General features: G+C 48.4%; 1 protein-coding gene across 1 annotated transcript; it reads right to left on the reverse strand.

The window, feature by feature from the left end:
* Positions 1-6,560: 6,560 nt before the first annotated feature.
* Positions 6,561-24,861, reverse strand: Cdca8 (cell division cycle associated 8). The gene is made up of 10 exons (XM_051171376.1): positions 24,549-24,861; positions 24,316-24,444; positions 21,571-21,611; positions 15,806-15,878; positions 12,482-12,564; positions 10,464-10,528; positions 9,790-9,882; positions 8,545-8,671; positions 7,825-7,911; positions 6,561-6,826 (listed from the first exon to the last, which is right to left on the reverse strand). The coding sequence occupies exons 1-10, from the start codon at positions 24,640-24,642 to the stop codon at positions 6,782-6,784; spliced, it is 837 nt and encodes a 278-aa protein (XP_051027333.1). The 5' UTR covers positions 24,643-24,861; the 3' UTR covers positions 6,561-6,781.
* Between the last annotated feature and the right edge of the window lie 872 nt (positions 24,862-25,733).

Below are 25,733 nucleotides of genomic sequence, written 5' to 3' on the forward strand. Positions count from 1 at the left end.
CCAGACCAAACTCCGGGGAGAAGTCTGGCCCTGGAGAAAGCTTGCCCTTCCCCATGGCACCAGCGCTCTTCCTTGGACAGCCCAGTGAATCATCTCTGGGTGAGCCCCTTCAGGGTGCACTGTTCTGGTACACGGTGCTTTCTCCCTAGAGGCCCTCCCTGTGAGGCTGAGCTGACCCATCTGCAAGGGCCCTGGCAGCTGGGAGATCTTGAAACCAAGGCTGTCCTGGGAGGGCAGGGTTGGATCTACTCGACGTGGACAGGACCACAGGGCCATGTTTGTCTACAGCACCTTTGATGGATACCTGCTTTTTTTTTTTTTTTTTTTTTTTCCTGTGGTAGGGAGGAGGGGGTGCCATGGGCTGGGATAGAGCAGGTGGGAGCGGAGAGAAAGGGGTAGAATATGAAGCGATCAGATTAGGAGAGGATACCCCCTGGGGGACCGGAAGAATGGGCAGGTGGACTGTTGATTCGTGTATGTGTTTACAGGTGTCCGGAAGGGCTTCTTAGACTAATTGAATGAGACCTTGAGGGGTAGGGTTTCTCTTAGGGTAAATGGAGTCATTGGCAGGCTCAGAATCCAAGCAAGGATCTCTAACGGAGAGCCTGGGGGGATGGTGGTACTGGAAGCCACAACGGATCTTTGGGGGAGTACCCTGTAGTGGAGGGGGGGCACAATGATTCCCAGCAGTGCCTTTGGCCTTGACCTGCCAGCAGCAGCTCTTTCCTCCTCAGAGCCTACCCCATTTCTGGCTCTCTCCTCCCTGGGCACCTGCCTGAGCTCAGTGACTGCGGGGAGACTGGGGCAGACTGGGAGACTGCTCCCACCTTTGACAGAACCGGGCAACTGATATAACCCCACAGGCTCCTCCTCCATCTTCCCTCCAGTGAAAACTAGCCCAGCATCCAAGGCGCATGGAGAGCAGTGCCCTGTCTTGGGTGATCAGAACCTCATCTTCATCTCATTGTCAAGGTCAAACTCCTCCCTCTCCCCAGCTGTTTGCTGAGGGGTCCCTGGCTGTGTTGGCAGGACTTCGGTGTCCAGGGTAGACCTCCCCTCTGATGAGGAGGTCCTAAAATCCTGAAGGGCCCCAGGCCTCAGCCCTGCACAGTCACCAGCATGATACAGGATGCTGGGTCGCTGGGGACCCTCCACAGATCTATTTTTATACATGGAACTTGTTCACTGGGCGGAGGGAGGCCACCTGCAACCCATATTGCCCTGCCCAGGGAGGGAGGGGCTGGCTGTGGGTGGAGGCTTCTTTGAGGACCTATGGAGATGGTTTTTTATATTTCTTGGGTTCTATGTTGCAGTACCAAGTAATAAAAACTTGTCTGTGCTATGGTCTTTCTGTGTGGCATTGTTAAAGCACTGAGCAGTTGTGGGTGGGGATTCTGTGCACAGAATCTGGGCATGTGTGCGTCTGAGATCCTGTCTGTTTCAGGCCTTGAGGAATGCCACAGTCTAGTGAAGACACAAAGGGCCTGGACAAGGGTCAGGACACATGAGGCACACTGAGTGTCACTAGACTGCTTCACAAAACCAGTCAAGCAAGGAAGGTATGTGTGCTCGAGGAAGTGGACCTGCGCACGTGTGGAGTTGGGGACAGGAAATGACCCTGGGCGAGGGATGTGCATGTGAGTTGCTTGAAGATGGTTTAGGGCACCAGTGCATATCTTAGACCTTGGGGCATAGTTGTGACCTACAGACTGACCTTTAGGGTCATCACTGCAGAAGGCTGAGGCCACCATAGGAAGGAGGTCACCCAGCAAGCACAGGGAGTAGAGGGGAGCCCTGCAAAGATGCCATCTGCAAATACAGTCATGTCCAGAGTTACTGGGGTTAAGATTTCCACCCAGGAGCTTGAGGAGGCACTATCCAACTCCTAACAATTATCTTAATTTTAGGGGTGCAGAAATCACATGAGAGGATGGGGGAGTGGAGCTGAAAAATCGTTTTGTTGTTTTTGTTTTGTTTTCTTGTTTTGTTTTCTGAGACAGCCCTGGCTGTCCTGGACTTGCTTTGTAGACCAGGTTGTCCTCGAACTCACAGCAGTCTGCCTGCCTCTGCCTCTCGAGTACTGGGATTAAAGGCAAGTCCCACCACGCCCGGCTTTGGAGCTGAAGAATCTTACGAAGTGTAGCAAAGGGAGTAGCTATGATGGTGACCTGGGTGGATGGGGTATGAGGTGACACAGTCACATGATGCAGGCACACTGGTGTCACTCAAACTTTCCTTTCTCTTGGCCAATTTAGGACTGTGCCTCTTGGCACAGACCATTGTGGTTCACAGGCTGGGGAAGGTATTTTGCTGTTTGCCTAGACCATGGAAAATGCTTGGATGGTGACCCTGTTTTTCTTCATCCTGGGCTCCGAATTGACTGGATTATAATTCAGGGGACTGTAGTAGATATCCACGTTTTTGTTTTGATCCCAAGTGTTGATGGGGAGCAGACTTGTGAGAGAACAGGTGATGTTTATCCACTAGAAGATGAACTACCTCTTGTGGGGGCCTGGTTTTTTGCCAGCTGAAACGCATCTTAGTACAGACGCTGAGATGTATATATGAGGCCAAAACAGGAGGCTGGGGCGTTTTGGGTCTTGGTATTGTTTGGCCGTTCATCACTCATCTTTGAGACGCTCCTAGAGTTAACTGCTCCAGTGAACGCTTCAGGGCTCCAGGTTCTGGCCACTGTTCCAGGTTCCAACAACAGCTTTGGTTAAATTGCTGGTCTGCTGAAATCCTGCTGACTGTGCCAGAGGACTCGCTCTCATGAACTGAGTCCGAAAAGGTCTACTTCTCCTGTTCCCATTAACTTCTCTCCTATCTAGGGTGGGTGGGTTGGAAGGGAGGCGTAAGCATTAAAGAACCCCAAATAAAGTAGGCTTGGAAAAGGTCGAAGCCTACAGGGGACAGATAGAGGCTGGCTGGAGAATGCTGCTTACCGCGATTCTTGGATCCAAGACACTATCGAGTGTAAGCTGCCCCACTAAGGAAAAAACAGCATCGCCACTTAAGGTATGTGAAGGATGCCATCCTCTTGGGAGATACATGCCAATTGCAGAGACACTGGAATGTGTACAGGTCAAGTCTCCAAAATGAGGTATGGTGTGTCCAAGACAATGTTCTCCATTCCTTTCTTTGATCTAGACCCACCTGTTCCATGCTAAACTGGATGGCCACAGGCCTCCCTCACAGGGCAGACAGCCCACTCAGCTCCCCACCCCACAGGGGCAGACCAGGCAGGGGTGAGCATTGTGGTGGCCATTAGAGCGGCAGGAGAAGCAGCTGCTACTAGTTCAAGCAGTTCTTCCTTCTGGCCTCAATTTCATCAAACCAGCCACTTTTCCTGGGCAGGAGGAGCAGTTAGGTAAGTGGTGCTGGCAGTTGAAATGGTCGCCCGTGGGCAGTAGCCTACTCTGGCTTTATGAAGTAGCCTCCCGTTCAGCCAGTGTGTACCAGATACCTACTGGTGGCCAGCACTGAAGGCCAAGTTCTCATTGTGTACGGCACAGCCAGTTATAAAAAGAACTGAGGCCTGATTCTAGGCACTGCGGGCCCAGGAGGCTGCGCCTGGCCTAGTCTCCATGCCTGCACAAGGGGGGAGTTGGGGAAACTGCACACTGAGTTCCCTGCCTTTGTTAAGCAGGGCTTGGACCTTTGCATTTCTGCAGACTGCACCCCTCCTCCCCAGTTACCTTAGCTACCAGTGGGTACCCCTTTGTCATTTAAGTTGAAGTGCATGAGACAACAGCAATATGGGGTCATGGATGACCTCAGGACACTTATGGCATCTTAAAAGAGTGGGCAGGAAAAATATTTTGACCAAGAGTGCTTTATGTAAGAAAAAGCCAGAATGCAAAGCAAGTTTGCTCTGAAACTGTGATTGTCTTCCCACCCTCTGGGCTTGCTCTCCTTCCCACATTCCTTTTCAACACTAGCTGCGGCTCTCTGCAGTCAGGACACGGTTTGACCCAGTGGTCTTTGCAGTTCATTTGGGGTGTATTCTTACTATTCTTTTCCAAGCCAGGGTTTCTCTGTGGCTAGCCTGGACTCACTCCGTAGACCAGGCTGGCCTGGAACTCACAGAGATTCATTGCCTCTGCCTCTCTCATTGTTGGGATTAAAGGTGTGCATGCCAGCTGGGGTGTGTTCGTAATGCGTCTGTCTCTGTTCTGATGGTTTTTGGCATATCTTGTCACACAATGATTGTAGGTATTGAATGTGGGCTGGGCACATCAGATAGGTAATGTAATACAGGGGTGATGGTAGCTGGAGATGGTGGGCCCCGATTCTGACTGAACCTGTTCAACCAGGTCTCTGCCCTTCTACTCTGAAGCTGCAAATATGTCACCTTTTGAGAAAGGGTATGATGCAGCCCACACTGGTCTCATACTGTACAGCTGAGGGTGACCTTGAACTTTGAGCCCCCTGCCTTCAGCCTTCACATTCTGGAATCACAGGCAGATACCACATCTACTAAATTGTCTTATAATTCTTGAGTATTGCTGTTCAGGAGATCCTGTCTCAAAAATCAAATCAAATCAAAAACAAAAAAAGAGCAGCTCATTTAATTGGTGCGGGGGGGGGGGGGGGACGACGACGACAAAGGCTAGTCAAACCTCTGGGGAGTGGGTAGAGGCTTTTGGGGTGAGTGTGGGGCTAAGGTGATGGGAATACCCAGTTGCATAAAGAGGAATTCCAGGTGCGTGCTGAACACGACCTTACAGGGAGAGGGGGAGTAGAACATGTAAGCAATTGTTGGTTTTGGCCTCGCTTCCTATCGGTTGGCTGTTCGTTGCTCGGCTTCGAGATGCTCCTAAGGCTTTGAGGTTCTGAGCTCTGGCTGTTGCTCCATAGTCCAGCTGCTGAAATTGTAGTCACCTTTGTTGAATAGTAATGATGTGGAAGGTTTGGTTTATATGTAAATGTGCTTTTGTTTTAATCCCAGGTGTGGGATATGTGGGCTGCTCCAGTTTGTCCACAGCTGAGGGTTGCCTCCTGAGAGGGCCTGTGATCATTGTCAGCTGGGAACTACTTCATGCAGGGGCAAGGTCTTTGTCAGTGGGGATAAAGCCAGACCAACATAGTCTGGGGCCTCTGAAAAAGAAGGCTGCTGGCGTTTCCCCGTGCTGCTCCTGGCTGCTGCTGAGGCAGAGTGAAGAGAAGAAGTTGGAGATGGCCTGAAACACAGACTGGACTTGCCTCAAGGAACTTGACAACTCTGAGCAGCAGGAAGTAGCGAAGGAAAACTAAGCCCCCTCTCCCTACTAACCTTTTTTTCCTCCTACCTGATGTTGGAAGGGATTGACAGGATTGAGGTGGAGAAGGGAGATTTAGGGAACCCCCCCCCCCCAAATACATTTTAAAAACACACCAACAACTGCACGGACATGGTGCAGACATATACACAGGCAAACATCCATTTACATAAAACATAAAATCAGAAAAGCAAAAAATTGCCAAAATAATCCAAACACTGAGGGCGCAACTGTTGACGTGTGTCAGTAAGATGTGCCCATGACATGATCGAGCCAGTGCTTTCAAATACTGGGACGAGGAACTCAACCTTCCCAGCCAGTTTCTTCCTTAGGAAGGAGGACTGGTGCAGCTGAAACACGTATTTACTGTGTATTTTGTTCAACTAAGTTTATTCTGCTAGTGGTGGGAATGGAGGCAGCACAGTGGGCCAGCGTGGCATTCCACGAGATCCCTGAGGGCAGGCTTAACACTTTCTGACATGGAAGCTCAGGTGTGGCTAACTGTAGCCTGTTAATTCTCTCTAGCAAATTCCATTAATGACCAGAGGCAGCTTCTCTGTAAAGCACATTCCTAACATCCTGTGATGACTCATGTTCTTTCCCAGAGTCCTCTGCCAGTGTTCCAGGTATCCCATCACCGTGGAGAGCTGGAGGAAGGCGGAGACCTGCCTGAGCCCCAGCACTGTGGAGCAAGCGAGAAGTATGACGGTGGGTGTTCCGCCCCTCTCAGCCACGTCCCAAACTGGTCTGCTCTGATGTCTTTCAGTTCCCCTTAGTTCCTGGGACAAAGTTAGGGAACACACCTGGCCTGAGTTACCACAAGCCCTGGATTTGGGAGTCCCTTTTAGAAGTCAGAGATTTTGCTCACGGGAAAGGTTTCCACACTTCTGAGAAGGCAGCTGTCCAGGGACGTTCACTCCAGCAGCTGCAGCTCGCAAACCACCAGAGTGAACGGTGCACAGCTGGATACAATAGGCGGGCAGAGTACTGACTTAAAAACCAAAGCAAAACAGGATTTATTGGAAACAGCAATCTTTCAGCAGGACACATCAGCTGAGATGTGACTGCTGAGAAAATCATGTATGAAAGCCAGCAAAAGATAGAACACTTCTGCCAAAAGGGCTGAATGACAGCATAAGATAAAGGGGAGTGCTGTGCGCTGGGCCTGCAAGGAGCACAGGATGCTTCTGCTGACTACACAGCCTGCCTGTGCCCCAGGCCCGTCACGCTGCCCTCCAGGACAGTGCTCCAAGCAGTGTACAGCTGTGGTGGGACTGTGAAGCACAGGCAGCTCAGTCACTCTGCTCCAGGCACGCAGAGCTCTTGACTAGCCCTGTGCTACCTATCCAAGCCCTGCTAACTAGAGGTGTGCAGCAAGACACCTGAGGTACCAGAGAGACAGAAAGCACCTTGCATGTGTCAGCAGGTGAAACTCTAGGGCCCTATCCAGGACCCACAGAGTGAGGGGAAGAAGACAGACGTATATGTTCTGCCACCACCTGCACTGCTCTTCCATCTTCTCACTTGCCGGGCCGTATGCTGCTGCAGATCTGGGCAAGGCGGCTCTACAAGGAGGAGAGATGTTATTCAAGATGTGCCTAGCATGTTAGCCCAGTCAGCTAACAGGATTGTTTTTTGTTTTTAAAGATTTATTTATTACATATACAATACTCTGCCTGCATATAAGCCTGCACAGGCCAGAAGAGGACATTAGATTACATTATAGATGGTTGTGAGCCACCATGTGGTTGCTGGGAATTGGACTGAGGATCTCTGGAAGAGCAGACAGTGCTCTTAACCGCTGAGCCATGTCTCCAGCTCCAACAGGACTGTTTTTAAAGATTTATGTGTGTGAATGTGTCTAGTATCTCTGGAGGCCAGAAGAGGGCACTGGATCCCATGGGACTGGAGTTACAGGTGACTATGAACTGCCATGTTTCCTGGAAGCCAAACCTAGATCCTCTGAGGAGCAAGCTCTTAACCACTGTGCAACCCCTGCCAGCTTCCCAAGCCTGCATCTGAGTGACTCCTTTTTTTTTCCTTTTGATTTTTCAAGACAGGTTTTCCCTGTGTAGCCTTGGCCGTCCTGGACTCACTTTATAGTTACAGACCATGTTGGCCTCAAATTCACAGAGATCCAACTGCCTCTGTCTCCTGAGTGCTGAGTGCGCCACCATGCCTGGCTCTATTCTTTATTTGTATTGTAAGCTAATCAGAGACTAGTTGGAACCTCATTTCTGAAGGGAGACAATGAAGCACACCAATGCTGGGGGATGACTGTCTCCAGATGTCTATGAGACCTTAGTACATCTTTGGGATCCCAGCTCAAGGCTTGTCCCAGTCCTGTGTACCCTTCACTGATGTACACAGGGTGGGCCTCCAGCAGTCAGCCCTGTACCCCAAGCTCCCCCCCACAACCAAGTTCCTCTTGAGAATTTAAAGAGAAAATGGAATGGCACTGACGGTGGAACAGTAACACGACATCTGGGCTTGCTCGGCAAAGCCCCACAAAGGCCAGTGTCAAGGGCAAGCTCCTTGCTATGGAGACCAATCTAGGACTCACCGAGAGCTTCTTAATGTTCCCTAGGGCCTCTGGGTTCAGCTGCGCAATATCAACCCTCTGCAAGTCACTGGCCAATAACCGCAAGCTCTGTATGGAGGGAGAAAGGGTTATTTAAATGGCATGACCTTCCCGATCGGGACCTCTCCCAGCAGCCAGTGTACCCAGGGTCCCCTTGATATTCTTCAGAAGTCAGCTGGGATGGAGAAATGATAATGCTGGTGGCTGGAATCAGTCAGGAGACATGGCACCATCACTCCAATGAGTGGGCACAGGCTGGGTTATACAAGTTCAACGCCACACAGACCACACCTGACATCAGTCCCCCTCCCCTCATGTAGCCGGAGCTGGTAACCTGCTCTCTTGGGCACTGAGAAGCCAGGCCAGCTTGTTGGAGGTACACTGCCCCACCCCTCTGTGTTCCCTCTAGTACCCATTACTGCACACACCACAGACAGTAGCACTCCACCCTGTACCCACTGAGCTTCTCAGGGGCAGTGGAAGACAGCTGAGGGCCACATGGGACCCAGGGTTGAGCAAGGGTCCTCCTATGACTTCGACCCTGGGAGAAAAAACTGGGTCCTGAGTGCTGAGGCAGTGTGCTAAGATCCTCCCCCAAAGGGCCCTGCAGAGCCTCTGAAGCAGGTGCAGGGAGACAAGTCAGGGGAGGGGAGGCTTCACTGTGTGGCACACCGCGGCCTGGCTTCCCAGGGCGCCACTTACCGCACCACCACCCACGGGCACAGTGAGGGAGATTTCACTGCTGTCGGCGAGAGGGCTGCCGTTGATAGAGACGTTGTAAACCTGCTCCCTGGCTGCTGGAGTGCGCAGGCCCGGGGTCTTGAAGACCCTAAAGGGTGGAGAGGTGCAGACGGCTCAGCAGACTGAATAATGACAGCCTCACAACAAGCCCTTCCAACCCATCTGCTCTCAAGCTGGAGTTTTCAAATCACATTTCTAAGAGGCAAATTCTAAATTTAGGGAAAACATTTTTCAAGCTGTAATGACTAAACACAGCTGGAGAAAGGAGGCTGCAATTATCAAGCATACAGCCAGCAAGAAGGCCAAAGCTCTGTCGATGTGCCTACCACCCACCCAGCCACAGGAGCAGAAACACACTGGTCCCTGTGCTTCCAGCCCCAGGAACTCTCCAGGGGCAAAGGCGAGGGATTCCGAGACTACACCACACTGATCCTCAGCCTACCCTTCTCAAGACAGAACTCCATCATGTATTTCTTCCAAAATGGCACAAGTTAGATGTCACTGGAAACACTGGTAGGAACTAGAAGTGGAAAGTCTCCCTCCCTGGGACAGCCACTTCTTGTTCTACTCCCTAGATGGTATTGTCTTAATCCCTCATTTTTCTACGGACAAGAGCAACAGAAGCCCAGTGCCCAAGGGAACTGCTGCTGTGACCGAGGCTCCTCTCTCGGAGTGTACACCATCCTCATTTCCTTCCTTTGAGAAGGGTTTCATGTACATGTAGCCCAGGTCAGCTTCAAACTGGCTCTGTAGCTAAGGATGACCTGGAACTATTCTGCCTCCAACTCTTGAGGGCTGGATTACCAGTCCGTGCTACTCTTCCTTATAGGCTACACAGGTTTCCTACCTGATCAGCCAGCCCAGGGAAGCTATTACCTCCCACTGTAATCTTGCTATGTTGGCTTCAGGAAAGGGTATCAGTTTTTTCTTCCCAAGGGCATAGGAATGAGTAACTACTCCTATTTAAATGCCACCTGACCAGAATCAAGAGAAGGCTTAAAGCACAGGCCTTCTAGTCATCCCAGGCCACTGCTCTCTCTTGAGGTGAGGAAGTGAAAGTGGTTGACAGGGCAGAGGCCAACTCTGAGAAGCTCAGCCTTCTCTGAGGTGTTCCACTCCAAAGATTCAGGAACGTCACCTGTACTCCCTCCCAGTGCTGTTCGCTGTGGGACTCTACCCAACCCAAGCACTGCTCTGGGTACTCACCTGGAATCAAACCTTGGTGTCATGCCTGGGGTTGGTTTCACCATAGATGGCTCCAGTCTGCTCAGAGCTGGTGTCACAAAGTCCCGGCTTAACCTACAGGTAGGAAACAGCCATGAGGTGTCAAGTCACAGATGCAAGGACAACAGTAGCCACAAAGGCAAAAGGCATCACTTTGTAGAACTCTCCAAGTTGCTTGGGGCAGGAGGAACCTGGCAGCCTATGCCGGTATTCAAATTCCCACTCAGGTGGAGGAGCCCGTGGACCATGAAAGGCGCTCCGTCTCTCTGGGCAGCTAGCTAATATCTTGCAGTCTCTGCCGGGGCATGGCCTGCCCTCCTTCAGAGACATGTAGCCCAAACCCAGTTCCCTAACGTGTTCCTTCTTCCCCACAAAGGGTTCACAGAAGAGTCGAGTGATCTGAGCCCACGGAGACTCTTAATTCAGCAGGGCCAGCGGGGCATTTCAGGAAATTACTTATGGGGCTGGATAGCAGGATCTATGGTTAAGTGCACTTCTGCTGTTCCTGAGGACCCAACTCTGGTTCCCAGCACCCACATCAGGTGGCCCCAGCTGCTCTCCTTACTCCGCAGAGCTTTCTCTGTCTGTCTCTGCCATGATGAATGGAGTTCTCCAAGAAAAGCAAAACAACTCCTCTATCTGTGGGAACTGATCACCTTTTGCTTCTGCTGCTTCCTTGTACTGACTGGGTTCTCTTCTTGGATGGAGGGCATCTTTTCACCTAAAGGCATAAACCTCAAGTCACACAGAGCCTAACAAAGGAGAAAAGGAATTAGGAAAAAAAAAAAAGGAAGCAGAGCCAGCTTTTGAAAGGAAAAGTAAAACTCAACCTAAGAAGGTTCATCACAGCTGGGCGCAGCTGGGTGATCCCAGCACCTGGAAGGCTGACGGAGGAGGACAGTGAGGTTAAGGCCAGCCTGGCTACACAGTGACCGTCTACAAACCTGACCAAGCACACAGGGGCCACTGTAGAGAATTTAGTAACTAAAATATGCAGAATCTGAGAGCCTTGAGATAGAGGATGTGGGCCAGATTACCAGGAAATCTTGTGGGTATGTATGCATGTGTGCGCTCAGACACGAGTGTCCGTGTGGAGGCCAGAGATGGATGCTGTGTTTCCTCTAGTGCTCTCCGTCTTATGTTTGAGATGGGCTCTCTCACTGAACTTGGAGCTCACACACTAGCTAGTGGGTGTGGCTTGTTCCCACTGCTTTCCTTAAGTACCACTACGGGGATCACCCAGGTGCCCAATCCCGCTGGAAGGGGCCTCTGCCGTCTTCACCTTCCCACATTCTTCCCTGTCTCTCACACCTGACCACACTGCCTGTCTTTCTGGTTGTCTGTCACTTCCACTTCCCCTCTAGCGCCTGCCTGCAGCTCCTGCTCTGCTTGCTCTCCAGCAGACTTCCCACTTGAATGTGTAAAGAGCCAGGGGTACAGTGTCTCTCATCTCTCCACCCTGCTGAGCTCCAGGCTGGAACCCTGTCTAGCCTAGATGTCCTGAACCGTCCTCAGCAGGGCAGGCAATTGGCAGGTGCTCCCCAGCACTTTAACCAGCTGTTTTGCCTCCAGGATTCTACAATCACTAGACTGCAGCTGTCTAGTCTAGAAAGCGTTGATCACCTCTGGTTCCTCCTCCTCAGACCAACCAAGCATACTTTTCTTGATAGAACTCACCCCCAAATTATCCCTAACTTAAAAAAAGAATTAGCCATTAAACTTCAGGTGGTGGTGCATGCCTTTAATCCTAGAACTTGGGAGACAGAGACAGGAAGATTCTGTAAGTTCAAGGCCAGCCTGGTCTACAGAGTAAGTTCCAGGACAGCCAGAGCTACACAGAGAAACCCTGTCTTGAAAAACCCAAACCAAATCCTTCAGTTATGCTGGCTTGATTCCCTGCCTTCCTTTTCCCTCTTCCATTTATTCTGAATAGTTTTAATTTTTTTCTTTCTTTTTTGGTTATTTTAAAGACAGGGTCTCTCTGTGTAGCCTTGGGTGTCCTGGGCTCACTCTGTAGACCAGGCTGGCCTTGAACTCAGAGAGTCTCCTGCCACTGTCTTCCAAATGCTGGGATTAAAGGCGTGCACCACTGTACCCAGCTTGGTTTTGAAATATTGATGGCTCTTACCATTGCTTAGCTCATAAAATGAAAATTCAAACTTAGCTCCCTGAACCATCCATTATCTGGCCTCTACTTTCCTCCACTTCTCTTGAAGCTTCTATCCCAGTCAAACCAAACCACTTCCTGCTCCTCATTGTCCTCGCCTGTCTTGAACTCTCATCCCTTTCTTCTTTAGCAAGTGAAGCTTGCTCTGAAATGAGCTGTGTGTTCTAAAGCTTCCTGCTTCTTCCTCTTCCTGATGCACACACTTTATACTTGTACCTACAGTGGCTTGTGCTTTTGATACATAAAGTGCAGCCTTTTCAGTCTATGAACTCTGTATCCCACATTAAAAAAATTATGTGTATGGGTGTTTTGCCAGTCTGTATGTATATGTGCAACATGTGTTCCTGGGGGCCATGAAGCCACCACGTGGGCACTAGGACTAGAACCAGGGTCCTCTGCAAGAACAGCCAGTGCTCTGAACTGCTGAGCCATCTCACCAGCTTTCGCCACATAATTCCGTGTTGGCATATCTCCTGTCACTTATCCTTAACTTGAATTCCTACTTACTTTTGCAGATCGAAGATTCTTATGGTTCTTTTCTCCTTCTTCTTCTTCCTCTATCACTTCATCCACTTTGATTACCTTTCGCTCTGTAAGAAACAGTTTGAAGAGTTATGCTGTCAGAACTTGTTCTGCTCAATGGAGCCCAAAGCTCTGCCTTCCATGTAAGAGCCCCTGAAGTATGAGAATTTCTAATTTCCACTGGACTCATTCTTCTTAAGCATCCCGTGTACTCCTTGTTTCTCCTACAATAATTATTATAATGGTATGTATAAATTGCAATGTAACAACTAGCAGTTTTTATAACGTGTTTCATACTGTCCAACGGGCCTTTTGTTCATTCTTTCCACAAATAACAACTAAAGGCACAATTTTAGCGTTTGACAATACAGAAGCAACAATCCCTCCACCCCATTCTCATATAGAGTGAAGTGAGGGTGCCCTGGTATAGACCCGACATCTGGACTAGCAGGTGGCAGCAGGTCTTGTACTCATCTGACTTTGTTGTTGTTGCTGTTGTGTTCTTCTCACTTGTTCCTGAGAGAGGGTCTTGCTGCATATTCCAGGCTAGCTTCAAACTCAGATACAACCCAAGCTGGCCACAAACTTTGAATTCTGGAGCTTTAGCCTCCCAAGTGGGGGAGGAGCTACAAGTGCAAGGCACATTCTTCCTCAAGTCTGTCCTAATTAGAATGCTGGGCTGGCCCTACAGTAGCATTACAGAGTTCCTTAACCACTCTGATTGTTTCCTTTTGTTTAAATCCTCTTTTTAAAAGACTCCCTGGAGGGCTAGAGAGATGGCACCATTAAGAGCACTTTTGGCTCTTAAAGGACTAACTAAGGTGCTGGCTCCCAACAACCAGTACCTCCAGTTCCAGGGGGTCTGATGCCCTCCTCTGACTTCTTCAGGCATCAGGCATGCATGTGGCGCACACGCACATAAGCAAAACACTTGTACACATAAGATAAATAAATCTTGAAAAACAGAACAAAAAAGTTTGCTAAATAAATATAAGCTAGGAACTTGAAAATCTGGAGCTGGAGTTACATAGAGAAAATTCAGGTATTTAGTCATGGGGGGATGGGGCTGTGGAACTCAGACTAAACTACTATAGGCTTGTTTGTTTGTTTGTTTTAAGCTATGACCTCAAAACATAAAGTATGTGTGTGTGTGTTCTGAGACTAGGTCTCAGGTAGCCCAGGCTGGCCTCATACTCACTCTGTGGCTGAAGCTAAGCTTAAACTACTGACTTCCCAGCCTCTACTTCTCAAGTACTGGGATAACAGCTGTGTGCATGCATGGCTTTGTTAAATAGCTTCCCTTGTAGCTGAAACTCAGGTCAAAGGGTTATAGGAACACTTGGTCACTGCTGCTTAAGGGGGGAACTGAATACAGAACACACACCTCACCGCTAACCATCATGTAAGCCAAGTTTAGAGAACTCAAAGAGAAAGTGCTATTATCTATACATATAAATGATAGTGGAGGCTGGGAGCGATAGCACACACTTTAACCCCAGGACTCCAGAGGCAGAGGCAGGCAGATCTCTGCCAGTTCAGGGCCAGCCTGGTCTACATAGTGAGTTCCAGGATAGCCAGGGCTATGTAGACAGACCCCACCTTAACAAAACAAAACCTAAACAAAAACAAAAAGATACAGAGGGGCCTAATAGATTCAACAAAGGACTAGGCACTCTAGTGCAATTTCATCCTATCTGCCAGAGGTGGGGGAAGGGGGCAAGCACCTCATGGCTTCTTTACAGGCAGGTGTGATGGGAGCTCTGTCAGAATTACCAATGGCTCTGGTTCTGGTCCTGCTAAGTGTCAAATGCCCCTGGGAGAGCAGCCTGCACACCCAGGCCATGGTTCAGTCCTGCTCAGACCAGCGATGGATGCATCAAGCTGCCACTGAGCAACCACAGCAGCATGTGATCCAATTCTTTCTTTTTTCCTTAAAAGGGCCAGGCCTTAATTCATCCAACCTGGTTCCATGCTCATTAGTTAGTTATAGCCTGGCTTCTCAAAGAACGGCTTCCAGGCTGGCAAGATGGTTCAGTGGTAAATGTGCCTGCCGCCAAGCCTCATGACCTGAGTTCAATCCCTTGGATCCTCACCTACAGTCAAAGAGAATCAACTACTGTAATTTATCCACAAGGACAGCACCCATTCCTCAGTAAATAAACGCAACAACAGTCCCACAGCATGAGGCATGCCTGTGGGATGGCTCTGCACAAGGAGGTCCCTGAATGGAGCCACAAGAACTTGAACACTGAGGAAGGCATTCCTCTGCCATGCTCTTCAGCCCTGCCGATGACACCGGGGAGTCTCAGGAGGACTTCTGGAGAAAGTGAGCAGGCACCAAGGCCTGGTTCCAGCTCAGCTTCCCCCTCTTTACATTTTTACTTGAACTCACACGTTAGTCTTGTAATCACTGAATACAGTGACCCAAATCAAGGGTTTTTGTTGTTGTTGTTTTTTTTTTTTTGAGACATAGTTTCTCTGTATAGCCTTGGTTGTCCTGGCTATACAGGCCTCACTTTGTAGACTAGGCTGGCCTCAAATTCAGAGATCCACCTGCCTCTGCCTCCCCAGGTGCTGGGATTAAAGGTGTGTACCACTGTGCCCAGCTCGTTTTTGTACTTACAAAACCAAGGGCCAGACTGTCTTGGCAGAGAGGCATACTAATGGGGCCTGGTTTGAATAGCCAACAAAGCTCCCTGGACCTCAGCTCTCTATTTCATAAGGGGCTTTGAAATGCACTCATCCCAGGCATGCTGGCACACACCTCTATGGCAGCTCCAGGCTCTTGTGCTGCATACTAAGACTGACTTAAGCCATTAAAGATCTTGGAAGAGTGATCACTGGATAGATAACATGCTTGCCATGCAAGCAAATGTGAGGAATGCTGGGCTTGGTGGCACACGCCTCTTGCCTCTAATCCCAGCACTCGGGAGGCAGAGGCAGGAGGATCACTGTGAGTCCGAGGCTAGCCTGGTCTACAAAGTGAGTCCAGGACAGCCAAGGCTACACAGAGAAAGCCTGTTTCAAAAAACCAAACCAAACCAAACCAAAAAAACATGTGAGGAATGGAGTTCTGACACCTAGAACCCAAGGAAATATCCATCAGTAATCCCAGCCCTCAGCGGGTGGAGATGGGGCATGTGGCAAGATGGCTAGCTAGACTGGCTGAAGAGGTAAGCTCTGAATGACTGACTAACACCCAATGCCAGCAACCCCTACCTCCATACTCACACAGTCATCTGCACATGGGTGCGCGCGCACCCACCCCCCATAGACAGACATATACAAAAGAAAAGGAAAAGTACTCACTTTTGATAGATTTCAAAGGTGTCTGAATAGCTTCAGCTGTTAACTTGTTTATTTCTGTGATGTCCACATCAGCCTATGACAAACAGACAAAAGTTGCAGGCTTAATCCAGCATGTGTAAGAAACAGTAAACTGCCAGGCGTCATGGCGCACGACTTTAATCCCAGCACTCGGGAGGCAGAGGCAGGCGGATTGCTATGAGTTCGAAGCCAGCCTGGTCTACAAAGTGAGTCCAGGACAGGCAAGGCTACACAGAGAAACCCTGTCTCAGGAAAAAAACCAAAACCAAACAAACAAAAACAAAACAAAAAAAGCCCAGTAAGGTAAGTCATAGTCAAATTACAAACCTACCATACAACACAAGGCTAAAGACCGTGCCAATAACTTACTTGTGGCTGTGTTCTCTTCCTTTATGTCTCCTGTCATCCTCAGAAGCAAACCACAATTTGTTTAGAATCAAGTTTATGGGTTTGACTATATCCATATACGTATGTATGTTTATGTGTGTACATACACACTTTTCAGATTGTGAAAAACACTTTTTCAGTTTCATTTGCATACTGGTTTGTTTGAGACTGGTCTTTCTACACAGCCAAGAGGAGACCAGGTTCATAGTCAGTCACTTCTTTGCAGGACACACATAAACAAGACTGACACAGGACTGAGGCAGGGAGCGCAGAGCGTGATCAGAGCTCTCAAGCTATCTATGCTCAGCAAGAAAAATTCTGTAACAGACAAGTGATGTCTACCATGCTGATAAAAAGAAAGTGGGACATTGCTGCCAACGTTCCACCATCTCTAGGGACAACTGGTCAGGCCACAGACACAGTACAGGAATTAATACTACAGGCCTGACTACAAGACTGGACTCTGGCTGGCTACTGAGAACAAGGATTCCAGGATTCCTCATTTCTCCTAAGAATAGTTGTCTCTGCTTAAACTTTGTGCAAATAAACATGTTATCAACAACAGCTTTCCTCTCCCAGGCAGAGGATGCCCAGATGACTAGCACTCGTAAAGAATCCATATGGAGGGCTGGGCGTGGTGGCGCACGCCTTTAATCCCAGCACTTGGGAGGCAGAGGCAGGCAGATCACTGTGAGTTCGAGGCCAGCCTGGTCTACAAAGCGAGTTCCAGGCTAGCCAAGGCTACACAGAGAAACTCTGTCTTGGAAAAAAAAAAAAAAAAAAGAATCTATATGGAGTCCTGAATGAGCTTTGTGCTAGGACAACAGCTGACACTTTTCCTAGAAGATTATTCCTGGCTTCCTCCGGTTTTGTCTTGTTAAGAGAGGGTTAGTCTATGTAGCTCTCGCTGTCCTAGGTTCACTGTGTTGTTGGAGGTTGGTCTGGTGGCTGCCCAAATGAGCAGACTCAGGTACCCCAAAATGTTTGTAATCTTGCCTAAAACTTTGTTTCTGTTTGACCAATAAAAAGCCAACACTTGGGCTGGGCATGGTGGCGCATGCCTTTAATCCCAGCACTTGGGAGGCAGAGGCAGGTGGATTGCTGAGTTCGAGGCCAGCCTGGTCTACAAAGTGAGTCTAGGACAGCCAAGGCTTCACAGAGAAACCTTGTCTCAAAAAACCAAAACCAAACCAAACCAAACAAACAAACAAAAGCCAACACAACTGGGGAGGGCAAATGGGAAATGGAAGGTTCGGCCCAGATGAAGAGCATTAGCAAGTATTTGGGATTATGGATGGGAGGTAGCTTGATAGAAATTATTAGAAGCAGATGCCATGGGATTGTGGCAGGGTATGGGATTCCTGCCCCAATATGGGAGGTAGTTTAGGTAATATTTGCCCTGTCCTGGGTTAACCAAGGCTATTTTAAAATATAACAGGTGGGTGTATTTCATTGATTATTAGCAGTTAGGAAATAAATACCACCATAATAGTGTTAGGCCTAATAATAAACATTATTAGGGCATACTTCTAATTAACTGCGACACTATGCAGACTAGGCTGGCTGCAATCTCCAGAGATCTGCCTCCCGAGTGCTTGGAGTCAGGCGCCATTTCACCTGCTCACTCTGCTCTGTATTCCTGGGCTACATGTGTGTAAGTAACTACATGTGAGTCTTCCTGGGGGATCGCCAAACTTCACTCCAGCATCTGTGAGGCTGAGGCAGGAGGAGCAACATGTTTCAAGGCAAGCCTGGCTACACAGTGGTCTTAGGAGCCCACTAAACCTACTTAGGAGCTTTGGGGCCAAAGTATCATCTTCCCTGGGTTTCAAACCAAAGCTACAGTTGGAACTCTTTCACTTTGGTGAGGTAGTGTTGGATCTCCCACATTGCATCACAAGGCTTATTTGCAGTTCTGCATATCTGACTAATTTAAAACTAGAGAGATGTATTAGTTAACCAGTGACTCATCTAGAATGTTTTGAAACATTAAATCTGGGTCTCTGCAGGAGGCTGAGTGGACTGAGTCATGGAACTTGTTATAATGGGAGAGTGTGGACTAAGAGCGCTTCCCTGGGTCATGGTTGCTTCGCTTGTTCCCAGCCTTCTACAGCACACATCCAGCCGCCTGACCCTTCCCTAACTCAGGACAGGCTCCTTCCTAATCATCTTTAACTTTGGATGCTGACGGACACCTGCTACTCAGTCAAACCATGAACCCTTAAATCACCGCATTCTTTCAATCCAAGGCTCCAATTTTGATGAATACATACAAACTATGATAAACTTTCTTCCCAAGAAAATAGGCCAGGGTGTGTGCACATTGTTTATATACAATTTTATCGTTCCTAGGGACTCTAAAAAGGCCAATGACAGACTAGTTCCCACTTCTGTCCAACAGAACTTTCTTTTTAAAATTGCTTATTTTTTGAGACAGGGTTTCTCTGTGTAGTCCTGGCTAGCCTGGACTCACTTTGTAGACTAGACTGGGCTCAAACTTACAGAGATCTGCCTGCCTTTGTCTCCCTGAATGCTGGGATTACAGGCGTACACCACAGTGCCTGGCCCAACAGAACTTTCTCTTTCTTTTTTCTTTTTCTTTCTTTTTTTTTTTTTTTGAGACAGAGTTTCCCTGTGTAGCCTTGGTTGTCCTAGACTCACTTTGTAGACCAGGCTGCCCTTGAACTCACAGTGATCTGCTTGCCTCTGCCTTCCAAGTGCTGGGATTAAAGGCGTGCATCACCACGCCTGGCCCAACAGAACTTTCTACAAGGACAAAATCATTCTCTGTCCTGTCCAATACGGAGGCAAGCATAACATGGTACTGGCCATCACAGATGTGGCTAGTGTCTGAAGAAATAATCCTCTTTCGCCTCCCACCTTGCTGCTCAGTCTTGGGAGTGATGCTACGAGAGGTTATGAAAAGAGTTACAGTGTAGTGAGTCTCTAGAAATAATCACTTCATTCTCTGCCCTGTCCATCCTGGTGGCAACCAGTAACACCAGCTTTCAAAACCAAGCCAGATCCTAGGATGAACCCCACTGATTCAACTCTGATACTATCTATCTGAGGGTACCATCAGGTCCGTGGCACTCCCCCCACTATCCCTTTACAGCAGCCCTAGTTACCTCACCTACCATTCTGATCAACCGGCTGCAAATAGGGGTCCCAACTACTGTGTGCACCTCGAGCTGCTCTCAGTGAAGAGAAACGCCTTATGTCGTGTACTTCTGTGTATGTGCTTGTGTCTAAGCCTGTGTGGTCAGAGGACAACTTTGACCAGTTACTTCTCTCCTCCCACCACGTGGGCTCTGGCTATCTAGCTGCAGTTGTCAGTTGTGCTGTCTTCTTACTGAGTCACTCTGTCAGCCCTACACTGGGCAGTTGATGATGACAATTACTACAAGGGTATAGAGAAAGAGACTGGGGGCAGGGGAGTAAAACGCCCCTTCCCAAATACACTTCTCTGACAGGCGCTGGTTACTCAGTACTGCAGGCTTCTGGGTGGACACAGGCTGCCTCTGGGAAGGCCTTCTTTGGTGACAACTCTATGCTCTCTGCAATAGCAAACAGCAGAGGCAGGCAGAGCCTTTCCAGCAGACGTCCCAGCGGCCTAAGAAGATCTGCATGGGCAGACTGCGAGGCTAATGCCCAGCCCATGCAGAAGCCAGATGGATGGCCTTCTAAGAGACTGCTGTGTAACAGGACAACCTTTGCTCTCCTTGCCATTTTCCCTCAACCTCCCATAGTCTGCAGTCATCTCTCACCCTCCAAAGGTCTCAAGTCTCTTGCCCCCACTCTTTGTTTTGTTTTGTTTTTGTTTTTTTGAGACAGAGTTTCTCTGTGTAGCCTTGGCTATCCTGGACTCACTTTGTAGACCAGGCTGGCCTTGAACTCAAAGATCCACCTGCCTCCCAAGTGCTAGGAGTAAAGGCATGCGCCACCACACCCAACCCTCAAGTCAAGCCCTTTTAGTTTCTTTCCTTACCCACGTTCATCTACACTGGTATGTTTATAAGCTAATCTGGCCGTTAACAATTTATTTCATAGAGTATCACTGTTCACTCTTCAGAGGGAAAAGGAAAAACTTCCCTACCAGATGCTACGGCAAGGTGTAGGAGAGAGAGCACCGAGCTCCCATGCCCTTCTGCTGTGTCCCCTTCCGCAGCCCTGGTGGCTCTCAAACCCTGTCTATTTGTGAGCATATATGGAGGTACACAGGCAATCAGCTTACTTTCAGCCCTTTCTTCCACAGGAGGGGCTGCTCTGAGCTAATCCTCTGAGGATACATCTGAGTCCCCTGGCAAACAGTACCAACTTTCCATAGGTCACTTCATTAACACAAACCCAGGTGGGATTGGATTAAAAGGTGCTTGCTGTGACTAGCAAAGGGCTCTCACCACTGCAACTATGGAGCTGCACAGACAAAAGGCTACTACAAGATAGTCTCAAGTCTGTGTTTTATGAAACTAGGTTAAGACCACTGGCTGTTCTTCCAAAGGTCCCGAGTACAATTCCCAGCAACTACATGGCGGCTCACAACCATCTGTAACTCCAGCTCCAAAGGATCTAACATCTTCTGATCTTCATGGGAACTAAGCATACATGTGGTATACACACATGCATGCAAACACAAATACACAGTAAATAAATAAATCCTTAAAAAGGGAGAGGGGGTATAGAACCTATGGGCAAGAATTGTAGACAAAACTCCTCAAATATACATATATACATTTGTTCTTTGGTACCCATGGAGCTAGGCAGGAAGATCATGAGTTCTAGGCCAGCCTGAGTGAGACTGTCTCAGGAAATCAAAAGTAAACAAATAACTTATACATGTCCTATAGTCAGTCTATCTGTCTGTCTGTCTGCCTCTCTATCTTAGTTTTTCGAAACAGGGTTTCTCTGGGTAGTCCTGGCTGGCCTTGAAGTCACGGAGATCTGCCTGTCTCTGCCTCCTAACTGCTAAGTAAAGCATACATGCCCAGGCCTACAGTTTATTCTAAATTCTCTCTAAATAAGTCAAAACACTTAATACAAGGTAAATATTATATAAATAGTGTGAATGCAATTTTTTTCTTTCTTTCTTTTTTTTAGTATCTCTGACCCACGGCCCCAGGTGAGGAACTCACAGAGGGAGGGGAGATGGACTGTCACAGGTACACTCCTTTTTTTAGGACTGAGATCTATTTGTACTTCATATATGCACTATCTTGACACAACTATATTTTTTTCAGTTGACACAGATAACGTCTCCAGACAAAATCTTCTCTATAGTGTACCATCAGTGGTTGGACTTTGTGACAGAATTAAACTTACAAACTAAACTAACCAACTCAAAAACAAGATGGTTCACTTACTGTTGCTGCCTCTTCCAGGGCCTGTTTGTTTCCTCCAAGGGCTTTAAAAAGAACATCATATTTAGTTACTATCAGGTTTGAATGATGAGCTGTATTTCCGAGTACTATCAATTCTCTCTCTCACACAGGCTCAGTGCCGCCTTCAGTCCAGCACTGCCTCTCAGTCCCTCCCCCAGGTTGCCCCCTCCAGGCTGTAGCTAGTTATCCCACCATCCAATGTCCTCAAAGTTCTTGTTGCTTCCAAACGTGTAGCTGTCCCCAGACTCAGTGCTTTGATGTGAAGTACTTCTTCTGCTCAGTATACTTCTATGTATCATACAAATTTCTATTCAGTCTTTAAAACTCAGCTCAAACAACACATTAAAACGGTTAATGTTTCTATTATAATGGACTGCTTCAAACTGTAAATACACACATACATAGTACAGCAAGTTACTCAAAAGCTACTTAAGCTATTTAGGTATCTACGCCCACCTGAACTGAATTCCAGCTAGAATATCCTGTAGTCCTGACATAGTAAATAGACAGACTAAAAAAGTGTAGAATGAAAACTTAGGTCAGTTCCTCTGTTAGAAATCTTTACAGGAGCTGTGCACAGTAGTGCACGCCTTTAATCCCAGTACTCGGGAAGCAGAGGCAGGCAATCGATGTGAGTTCGAGGTCAGCCTGGTCTAGAGAGTGAGTTCCAGGACAGGCAGGGGTACACAGAGAAACCCTGTCTCAAACAAACAAAATCCTCATGTATATACAGTTAAGATCTTAGGCCTTACAAACAAAATGCCTGAGGCTCAAACAGACTCATCTCTAAATCTGAGAGCTTGAGTAATGCATCTCTTTGTGCCCAAATCGTACCATTCTAAAACTGGTCTACTGTTGGGCATGGTGGCACATGCCTTTAATCCCAGAATTTGGGCAGCAGAGGCAGGTAGATCTCAATTGTGTTCAAGGCCACCCTGGTTTATATAAGAGAGTTCCAGGATAGCTATGGCTAGAAAGAGACCCTGTCTAAAAAAACAAAAACAAAAAACCCAAAAAACAAAATAAAACTGTCCTATCCCATTAGTCCTTAATACATACTTAATGGCTACTGCTCTCATCTCCTTTGTAGTGCTCATAATCCTAATTCCGTATGAATTTTTAAATGACCCTTCTCCACTAACCTGTAAGCTTCTAGGGGCGGGGAAAATGCCTATTTTGTCTCTTACTGCATCTTTAGCACCTAGCATAGTGACTGACACTCAACTTTGTAGAAATGAATGAACAGATGACCTAATAAGACACAACAGAAGAATCATTTAACTCTTGTGAGGCAAGACCTGCACTTTGACCTAGGAAGAAAGATATACACTGGTAGCTATTAGTGGTGAGGAAGATGAACAGAGAAGGGGGAAGGCACACAGCCGATAGGAGAGAAAGGAGCCTCTATACTTTCTTAGAAGTTTAACAAGTGGTGGGAAATGGGTTGAGATTTTTCTCTAGTCAGAAAAATACTTTTGAGGCCAGGTGCAGTGGCTCAGCTCTTGAGAGGCAGAGGCAGGCAGATCGCTGTGAGTTCAAGGCCAATCAGGTCTACAGAAAGAGTCCAGGACAGCTAAGGCTACACAGAGAAACCCTGTCTTATAAACCCAAACCAAGGCTGGGCGTGGTGGTGCACGCCTTTAATCCCAGCACTCGGGAGGCCAGCCTGGTCTACAAAGTGAGTCCAGGACAGCCAAGGCTACACAGAGAGACCCTGTCTTGGGAAACAAAAACAAAAACCCCTCCTGTCTTTGCAGTTCACAAGTGACTTGCTCATTTTTAAACTGGCAATTTCTATAAAAAAAAAGAGCTGTTTGAGGACGCTGTTCTAATTGAGCACTGACAAAACCAAATCATTTTTTCCTTAATTTATTCATTCATCCATTTTTAAAAGGCTAAGTATACAAAAGTATTTCCTGATGTATGAAAAATTATGTGAAATTGACATTTTAGTGGGCCCAGAAATAAAATTCACCATGGCTCTTTCGGAACTATAATCGAAATCCAGTTCCAGAAAACTAAAACATTTGTTACCTGGTCTACTGAGGGAAAAGGTTTGCCTACCCCGTGAGCTGGATGACAGTTCTAGGTGGGACTGGGCACTAGGGTAAATTTAAATCACAAACCCATTCTTTCCTCCCCCAAACCTGGGTGTGTCCTCTTAGACACAGAGAGAGACGGTAAGAATGTATGGTGTGCCGTGGTCTTGCAATGCTCTCCCACCCTCTGTAAAGCTGCAGGGAGAACTTTATAGTCCTACCCAGTGCCTGTATCCTTGCCTACTGAAAGGTAGGCTAATTTAGGCTAGGTCATGTCGGTGTGGCACACCCTCTCCCTCCCCCTGAAAGCCATCAAGAATCAGAAGCTCACGTTGTTTCCTGGATTTGATCTCTTTCTTCTCCTCCTCCTCCTCCTCCTCTGCCTTTCTCTCCCTCCTCGTTCAAGGCCCCATCACGCTCTCTCTGGTATATTTCTCCTAATGCTCTCCCACTCAGCTGTGAAGGTGAGAGACGCGCTGCGCTGCCTTAATAAGGCTCATCTGAACGGTAATTCATATCAGCTTCCTTACTGTGGGCCTGTCATTCTTTTATAAGTTATGACAGGTGGCAGTTTTCCACCAGTGGTTACGTTAGACCTGATTAAGAAGGGGACATTTGAACGAGTCCCTGCAGAAGGCTTTTAAGATAAGTACTAGTCGGCCACGGGGAAAACGCTAGCAGCTCTTACCGAAGTAGTCGAGCCAGTTCATCTCTCGCAGCGCCTTGGGGAGTCGGAGGACCTCAATGTTGTACAGGTTTTCCACCTCCTTGAGGAGATTCTGTCTGTCGGACTCAATTTGCTTGGTTCGAATTTGCACTGAGAAAAGGGCAAGGGCGATGCCGTGTCAGGAGGTGTGCGAAGCGGTCGCACCCGCGCCCCAACCCACCCAAATCTCGCTACCATGCCAATCTGCCCCTTACCCTCGCGGTCGAAGTCCTTCAGAAAAGAGGCGAGCTTCCGGCTCCGCAGAGTGTTGGTCTTGGCCCCGCGGCTGCTGCCCTTCCTGGGAGCCATGACCGGATGCGGGCTGCGTCGAGCGAAGGGCCGAGCAGCCGGAACAGCGGCTGAGACGGGGAGAGGGCACCTGCACAACCTCGGGGCAGCGGGAGTTAAGTCGTTGGAGTCTAGGTACCCAGAAGTCTGCTGAAACGTACCTGCGGGCCCCAAAACACAGACGTAGGAAACCTCACAGCTCCAACCGCACCTCCGCTAACCGCCACCCAATTCAAACTCAACGGACACAGGCTGGCCAATAACAAGCCGCCGTCTTAGACCAGTTCTCACAATGCCCAATCACAACAAAGCTTCTTCTCCATCCGGCAGCCAATCCTCACGGAGGACTTCAATGCCCAGAAGTCATTGCGGCACATGACATCTTTTCGCGACTCCAGAGTCGCGCTAAGGGAGACTCTAGAGTTCTCTTTTGAGCATGTGCAGTGAGTGCCAAGCGCACTGTTTTTGGTGTATTCAGGTTCGACAACTCAGGATTTAAGTTTTCCTGCTGATCTAGAAACACGCCTGACAGTCTCAAAGAGAGAAGACAGGATTCTGACTCCAGAAGCGCGGGTCCGAAGGTAGCCAAGCCCCAGGGACTCTCCATCTAAAGTGGGAAGTTGCCCTGTCTTGAAGAAACCCCATCGGAAGACCTCCAGGACCCGCTCCTGGGGTGAGAAGCAGGGGACCTTCTTTTTGAAGCCTCTTCTCTCCCCCCCCCCCGCCCTCTCTCACCCTCCCCCCCACCCGCACACACACACACGGGACAGCGGATCACCATGTAACGCTGGCTGGTCTGGAACTCCATGTAGATTAGGTTGGCCTCAAACTCACAGAGATCTGTCTGTCTCCCCAGCGCTAGGATTAAAGGCGCATGCCTCAATGCCCAGCTAACGGTGTTTTAAATACAGGCTTAGGCACAAAGATTAAGAGAGAGACACCTAGGTAGAAAATAAAGACACATGCAGGCTATTCAAAGTATCTCAGAGTAAGACAGAGCCAAGTGGTTATGGGCTTCTCAAGGGAGATTGACAATTGAATTTCCTCCCTGTTTTTTCGAGACAGGGTTTCTCTGTGTAGCCCTGGCTGTACTGGAACTCTGTAGACCAGGC

Source organism: Acomys russatus, chromosome 29 (genome assembly GCF_903995435.1).
Source record: "Acomys russatus chromosome 29, mAcoRus1.1, whole genome shotgun sequence".
Classification (NCBI taxonomy): domain Eukaryota; kingdom Metazoa; phylum Chordata; class Mammalia; order Rodentia; family Muridae; genus Acomys; species Acomys russatus.

Excerpts from the sequence above, each read along its gene's own strand:
- Cdca8 (XM_051171376.1), bottom strand. The coding sequence starts at position 24,642 with ATGGCTCCCAGGAAGGGCAGCAGCCGCGGGGCCAAGACCAACACTCTG. Across the intron at positions 21,612-24,315 it reads GAACTGGCTCGACTACTTCG|CCCTTGGAGGAAACAAACAG; the intron begins GTAAGAGCTGCT and ends TTCTTTTTAAAG. Across the intron at positions 7,912-8,544 it reads TGCCCGTGGGTGGTGGTGCG|AGCTTGCGGTTATTGGCCAG; the intron begins GTAAGTGGCGCC and ends CCCTCCATACAG.